This window comes from Balaenoptera acutorostrata, chromosome 4 (assembly GCF_949987535.1).
Source record: "Balaenoptera acutorostrata chromosome 4, mBalAcu1.1, whole genome shotgun sequence".
In the NCBI taxonomy this organism is placed as follows: Eukaryota; Metazoa; Chordata; class Mammalia; order Artiodactyla; family Balaenopteridae; genus Balaenoptera; species Balaenoptera acutorostrata.
Genome location: NC_080067.1, coordinates 93,395,435 through 93,403,126, shown reverse-complemented (window position 1 = coordinate 93,403,126; position 7,692 = coordinate 93,395,435). Strand labels below are relative to the sequence as shown.

At 45.1% G+C, this 7,692-nt stretch overlaps 1 protein-coding gene across 3 annotated transcripts in view; it reads left to right on the top strand.

Moving 5' to 3' along the window:
* Positions 1 to 1,968: 1,968 nt before the first annotated feature.
* Positions 1,969 to 7,692, top strand: part of NECTIN3 (nectin cell adhesion molecule 3) — a 146,819-nt gene continuing 141,095 nt past the window's right edge. For 2 of the 3 annotated variants that reach the window (XM_057545085.1, XM_057545086.1), the window contains exon 1: positions 1,969 to 2,403. In XM_057545085.1, the coding sequence (XP_057401068.1) occupies positions 2,244 to 2,403 (160 nt within the window). In that variant the 5' untranslated portion in view covers positions 1,969 to 2,243. The remainder of the gene's footprint in view (positions 2,404 to 7,692) is intronic. The other variant, XM_057545084.1, reaches the window with a different exon arrangement.

The following is a 7,692-nucleotide window of genomic DNA, read 5'->3' as shown; positions in this document are numbered from 1 at the left end:
TTGGCTAAATTACTTTTTTCCTGGAGACTAGAACCATCAGGGAAAGGCTAGGGTAATGAAATTTGCTAGCGACATTAAAATTTTGGTTGTTTAACATTTAACTGAGTATCAACAACGTGTTAAAGTGCTATCTAAACAGATAATTAGCTACTCGCTGCGCAGTGGGCTCTGTCTAAATTTAACTGTGAAATTAGGTTTAGGGAATGCGAAAATAGGAAAAGAAATTTTCTCAAGGGAAACGGTGGTGTCAGCACAGCTGAGGAATGTCACAATAGCTACATTTCGTCAATTATGATCATCATCAGGGCATCTCTCGGAGCGAAGCAGGACAAGGTTTCTTCATAAGTGCATCTTGAGACTAGGTGATGGAAAGGAGTGGTTGCAGGAGACAGGCTTACAGGGGACGACAGAGGCAACAGGCATAGACTGCGAGAGAGAAAAGGGGTGGAGGAAAAGAGGTATTTAAACCCAGCGCTGGAAGAGAGGTTGGGAGGCGGAAGTTAAGAAAGAAAAAAGAGCGGCGGGCACGGGGTAGAATTGTGTGTAGCCTTGGAGATGAGTAAAACATTGTAAGTCAGTGGGTGGAGGTCGGGGAGACCCTAGTGATTGAAGGGGGAGGACAGCGTGATCTTGGCGGCAGACAAGCATTGGTTCAGCTGCGACAGGCGGCTAAATCCTTCTTTGACTTTCTTCCTATTGGAGCACATTTGTGGCTCTTTGGAGGCGACGGCAGGACCAACATAAAATGGTGTCAGGACTGAGAACCTGTGTCCTCTGCCTCTAGCCCCCCTCAGGACAGTCGAAACTGTCCACCCCCCCCCCCCCCCCCCGCAGAACCGCCGATGGCTGTGGCTCCAAGGTTAAGCCACCAGGGCTGTGCGTGGCGGGCAAATAAATAAAGAGGGCAAGGCGAGCAGCTGCCGGGGTGAAGGAGGGTCGTGGTGGATCACGGACGCTCCTCTCACGGGCACGTGTTTAGCACTTCCCAAGGTCGCTTTCCCGCGATCAGTTAATAGGAAAACAGGCAGTGAAAATAAAATTACACGTGCGAACATGCAAATGAAACAAAACCAAAGGAAAACACCACCGCACTACAGGCGCTCCGATCGGGGAAATCCAGGCCTCCTGTTGCCAGTCGCTGGGGGAGAATAGCGGACAGCCCGACGGTCAAAAAAGAGAGAGAGAGAAAAGCAAACCTTCTGGGGCCCCCTCTCCTTTCCCGGCTCCGTTGACCCTTTCACCAAACTGCCCACCCAGAGAAAGGGGCAAGAAAAACGCCTGTGCAAACGTGCCTTGGCGGACTGGGGGGGAAGTGGGGCTGGGAAGAAAGGAGGGATTCGGAGAGCTCAGCTGTCCCGGGAAGCAGGAAGGAGAAAGTCTCTCCTTTCAGCCCTCGGCGAGGAGGGAGATGACTAGTCCGGCACCCTATGTCCAGCTTCCCAGACAGGAACCTTTCGCATGGGCAACGGAAAGGCAGCCCCAACGTGCCTTCCCCTCCCCCGCCTCTCGTCCGGTCCCCGCCAGAGGGAGAGCGCCGCTCGGGGAAGCCTAGCTGCGAGCTGGACTATCCCACCGCCCTCCGCCTTGGTCTGAGCAGGGGCCGCGGTGGACCAGCTAGGGGCGGAGTGGGCGAGACCATTGGAAAGGCTGGGAAGGGGGACGAGTCAGGAACGCGAGAGGCGGGGCCTACTAACCTATTCCAGATTTTCCTGTCCTCTTTAAAGCCCTGCTTTCGGAGAAACCCCGTTATCAAAGAGGAGAAAAGAGATTTTTGGTTTTTTTGAAAGGGGAGGGGCGTGTGTAGGAGGGCGGGGTGGGAGGAGTCGGGCTTGCACTCCCGGATCAGACGGGAGCGCGAGTTGCGCGGGCGAGTCCCTGCGCTCTGAGGGTCGGTTTCCTCTCCCCCTCCCGTGCGGGCGGGGTGGTGCGTTCCGAGTTCCCAGGAGTTCGAGGCGGGCGGGTGCCGGGGGGGAGGGGAGTGGCGGTGGTGGCGGCGGCGGCGGCGGCGGGCGGCTCCCGCCTCAGCCTCGGCAGTGGCGTCGGCGACGGCGGAGTCGAAGCAGCCGCGAGTGCTCGGCTGAGTGTCAGCCGGCGGTGACGGCTCAAGAACTGGGAGTTAGGGACGCGCGCACCGGACCTTCCGCCGCCGCCGCCGCGCCTGCCGCCGCCGCCCACAGCCTGAGGCGCCGGGGCCGGGGGAGCCGGGGGGCCGGAGAGCGAGCGGGCCGGGGGGAGGGTGGGGGATGGCGCGGACCCCGGGGCCGGCTCCGCTGTGTCCCGGAGGCGGCAAAGCACAACTTTCCTCCGCTTCTCCCCCCGGGGCCGGGCTCCTGCTGCCGCCCCCGACGCCACCGCCGCTGCTGCTGCTGCTCTTCCCGCTGCTGCTCTTCTCCCGGCTCTGTGGTAGGTGAACCTCGGCGGCCGGTGCGGGCTGAGGGAGGCGCGACCGAGGGTCCCGGGGCCGCGGCCGGGCCGGCGTGGGCCGCTCTCCCGGGCGGGGAGCGGTTGTGTTTGGCGGTTGGCTGCGCGAGCGGGTGCCGCGGACTTTGGCTGGAAACTTTTAGCCGCGCCTGGGGCGAGGCCGGGGAAGGGCCAGGGCCGGCGAGTGCGGCGCCGTCCGCCCGCTCTCCTCGCCCGCGGCCGCGCCGCTCGCCACGCTGCGGGCTGGGGTTCGGCGACTGCGCTTTCCGCCCGGACGCCGAGTGCTTCGTGCGCGGGGCTCCTCCGTGTTTGCTGCGGGGACCGTTACTTCCTCGCCTGTTCGCGGAGGAAGCCGAGAGCGCGGACTTCTGTGCTGGGGCTAAGGTGACGGGATGCACGTTTGCCGCCTCCTTTTTTCCCGGGTGAAACTTGAGCTGTGAGCTAAGATACCTTTAGGGACCAGAGCTCGAAGGAATGAAGCCTTAGGGTTCCCACACCTCATCGCCTTCCACCCTGAAGAAGCACCATGTTAGCCCACCCTGCAGCATCCCCTACAGTTTTCTTCGGTCCTCCGGCCCCTTCTGCCCTGGCAGCCTCTGGATCGCTTTGCATTGAGCCCGTCGCTGTTTTCCAGTTTGTGGGACGTTTTTCTCACTGTCTGTTTATTTTAGCAAACCCTGTTTGTCCTCAGTACTTCGATGTATGTGTAAAATACCTGATTGCATTGACCGTGCCCCAGCTGTTCCGATCAAAACAAGCCCCACGCCTCTTCCCTTTCTTCCCACGTTATCTTATAGTTTTGTCATATTCGGAAGGTAGTCTCTTTGTAAGTTCACTTCCTAGGTATCAGAGACTAGAAGCCTACTTGTTAAGAATAGCTTTAAAAAAACAAAAAAAGAAAGATCTCCGTTTTATGCAAGAGAGGTGGACTTAAGTCATCCTTAATGGAAGGCGGCGATGTGGGAAAGTAAGGCCACCGGTCTTTGGGGACTAGCTCTGTCTTTTGGTAATACCGGAACACTGCAGGATGTTATTCATTCGATGACTCTTACTTGGTGAGGAAAGTGCAGAAGCAAAACTTAGGCTTGCTCAAAGCGTGTTTTACCTGAGACATTTTTACTGGTACATAAGTCTGCGTTGGATCTCAGTGTTTAATGAAATCTTAAATGAAACCAGGAGTTTTACCAGTATTTACTACAAGGAGAGATGTGTGCGGATTTATTGGATGGTGTGATTTAGAAGAAAGAGAATCCTGTACCCTTGTACCGTGTAGGTGTGTCAGGGTAGCTGGTTATGAGGGAGGCAAAATTTTCAAAAGATTGAGTGCCTCTTATAGGCTGAGAATTTCCACTACCAAATCACCGTCACGTTTCAAGCACTGTAATGACACGTTCTGATTTACAGAGTATAGTGTGATAAATGGCATATTAACTAAGCCACATTGTTTCTGTAGTCCCACTCCCCAAATGTTTGGTTCCACTACACAAGTCTTAATGCTGTTACCGCTTTAGATTGATGCGAGATTCTAGATTGAATTTGTGTACCGTTCTTCTCCTTTCAGGAGGGTTGTGGATTACAATTAGGTGGGAGCCTAGAGGGGTGGGATGGGGAGGGTGGGAGGGAGGGAGATGCAAGAGGGAAGAGAAATGGGAAAAAAAAAAAAACAATTAGGTGGGAGGAAAGTGGGAGCGGATGTTAACAGTTTACTGTTCTGACTTAGATTGTGGTAAGGACTGAGAGAATATTTGTATCTCCAGTAAAGTTTTATCTAGCTAGGCAAAGCCCCGTAGAAGACTGAAGCAAGGTAATATGTACAGTTAATACAAGGAAATTGAACCTGGGTAATAATTTCATAGTGAATGTGCAAGTGAAGTGTTGATTACTTTTTGAAGGAACACATTGGTTTTCACATGGAAGAAGAAAAGAGTTTAAAAAAAATCTCTTTAATAATGTGCTGTTGGAGGGATTTGATATTTTAGAGTCCTAAAAATTCAAGTAGTATAGGCAAATGGACTGTGGTTTAGAGAGGTGTAAATTAAAGTTTTTAGAGTCAACTCAGCTTGTAGTTGTAGAGACAGACACTAGTTTTGTGCCACTGTGCACTGCTCATTTAAAGAGCTTCCTTTTTTTGGGCTTATAGTGTTATAACACCCTAATTTGTGAACCCTTATGACAAGTTTTTAATGTCAACTTGTATTTTAGAATTCAGTCTTTGAATATGGCACAGTTGTCCTGATTTATGGATACTTAGTAAGTATGGAAACGGAATTTTCTTGTAACCTGTTCGTTGATCTGATATTCATACTACTATTTAACAAGGTTTGGCACTTACTGATGTTTGAGTTGTTTATTTATTAAAAAAATTTTATTGAAGTATGGTTGATTTACAGTGTTGTGGGAGTTGTTAGTCTTAGAGTTGAGAAGATTTTTAGGCTTTAAAGAGATGATTATATGATTTGTTAATCAGAATGCTTTACTTTTTTTTACCACATACAGATTTATTATTTTTTTGCTGCTGATATTTTGACATTATGCTTATGTTTAGCATGACCTTAACTATGCTACACTTCTGCAATATCATCTATTAGCACAAGGTAATTTTTATGTCATGTTACTTTTACTGCTGTAAAAACCCTTGCAGTCAAACTGGTAGACATGATATTCTGTAAGCTATACAAAATTAATGAGATTTGCTGTTTTGAGGGTGTACATTATTTGTCTTATTTGAAGAACTGAAATTTTAAAATGAGAATTTTACAGGTTAACCAACTGTCAGGGTTGGTTGGTTTTTTGTTTTTTCGTGTTTTTTTTTAAAGCCTCAGAAAGTCCTAGGTGTAAAGGTCAAGAGGACTAGATTTTTCAACACTATCTGACTTGATATAAACCTCATTTATTTAATTATGGAAGCCCATATTTCTTTATAATGGCAATAATCAGTTCATAGGTGATCAGATTTATCTTACTTTCCCTTCCAACATTTTTTCTTGAGGAGTAGAGAATATTAGGATACGGTATTGATGAAAGAGAAGGTAGACTATTTGACCTAAGTTCCAACTTTTTCCATTTTCAACAGGGTTATATCTTAAATGGATATTTAGAAGGTGATGGAAAAAAGATCTAATATGATGATTGAACATTGAATAGCACTTTCAGAACTTCCTATATTCATGGCACTTGATAGGAACTTGAGAACATAAAACATAAATAAGGCAGAGTCCTGGCTTCAGGGAGCTTACAGCAGTATGATAGACATAATGTAAACAGATGGTTATAGGACAGCTCAGTGTTTATGATAGAGATCTGCATGAGGTGTACTGTGGGTTACCCAGAAGAAGGATACCTAACCCATTAGGTAGAGATACTAGTGTAAACTGAGAAAAAAAATTACTTAAAAAAAAATCAGTTGAGTTAGATTTTCTTATTGAGATTAGACATTGTGGTAGGTGGAATAAGTTTGCTCTCTCTCTGCAGTTTATGATTTAGATGCTAAATAAACAGTTTGATGCTGAAAAATGACTGCCACTTACTAGCTGTGTGAATCATTGGCAAGTTATTTAACCTCAGTAAACTTAAGGTTTCTCGTCTTTTCAAAAAAAGGGTAATATCAGTTTGCCTATAGAGTTCTTGTCCTCTTGCCTGTAGAGGATTAAATGAAAGAATAAAATAAAACACTTAGAATGCATGGAATGTACATTCAAATTTTAGCATTTATTTTATTGCACATTATAAACCAACCAACCTAATATTTGTCATTCTTAAATTCTGCCCTGATGACTTGAATAATTGAGTTTTCAAGTTGATTGACTTGCTGTATTTGTGCTTTACCTCTTTCAGTGTATAGCCCAGTCAGTGCTCTTTAAATATTTTTTAACTTTATCTCGGGTAAATATACAGATGACCAACTTTCAGAATGTTAGGATATGGTGAAATTAACTCAATGGTGTAGCTGTATGGAACCTAGTTGAATCGTCCCTTAATGATGTAGAATGCATTTTAGGACTGGGCAGTTGTATACAATCACTCAGAATGTTAGTGGTTATATTGAAAAATGTGGAGTTGAAGAGGGAGTCATGATTTCACTTCTACATTATCAAGTTACTGGTAGTTTCAGGTTGGAGCCTGTAATACATATTGCCCATAAGAATCTTTCTGCATCCAAAACAGATATAATTGGAAAGTGAACCAAATTTAAAAGGAAGCAAAAAAGACCAAATTTTCCTTTTTGCATTTAGCTACAGAATCAGAAATAGGAATTGGAAAAAGCTGGGCAATTATGTATTTGTGGGTGTGTATGTATTTACCGTTTTACCTTATGTCACTTACGCTTATATATATATATTTAGTGATTTCAGCAACTGATGTACATTTTGCATCTGTATAGTTAAGGAATAGAACTTACGGCTTCTTGCCTATTATTTGAAAATTATTGAAGAGAAGCTGGCTGTGATACCCTTGTTAAAAAATAGTATTTTGGCATTCTGTAATTTACCCCTTAAAAAATTAGTGAGTTAATAATACATTGCTATAGCATATTCTGTAATCTGTTAAAGTCCTCATAAAATTGACAATACTGGCTGTATGGTTTGTGAAAGATGTGGCATTTGATTAATAATGGCTATTAATGTGTAAATGTAGGATAAAATCAAATAACCTTTAAGTAAGTAATGGAATTATTTTATGTGCCAGGAACTCAGATCTAAAAATCTAAGTACCATTAATGTCATACTTTTGATTACCTTTTATATTTTTATCTAAAATTGTCTTACAGCCATATGCTTTCCTAAACTTATGATTTTTATTTCTGTAAGGCTGTGACATAGCTTAATTATTTATATAAATAAAATTTGTTGTGTATTTAAAATTTAAAATTTTAGTGAGGGCTGCCCCCGTAAGTCTAGATACAGCCATATTGCAGGTACTGTAGTTGTTTTGGAAAGGATATTGTATTGCATACTTACATTATGACTTTTACATGTTCTCTTTAATATAACATCCAAGGAGATTAGTTTTCTTGTAGCCCTATTAATTGCCCAACATTCATTCTGCTAATTAAGATCAGTAGGAAGGAAGTACCTTGTAGCGTTGTGAGTAGATATTCATAAACTGGAATTTGAGGCATGTGTAAAAACATACCAGCTCATAACTGGTTTAAATGACTGAGAGGTGATAGTATGCTTTTCAACGTTTCTGAGGATTATTTTGTAGGTGTGAGATAGTAAATTATACATGTGACTCTATAGATAGAAGAGGTTGTAATAGTTTTTTCTTTTT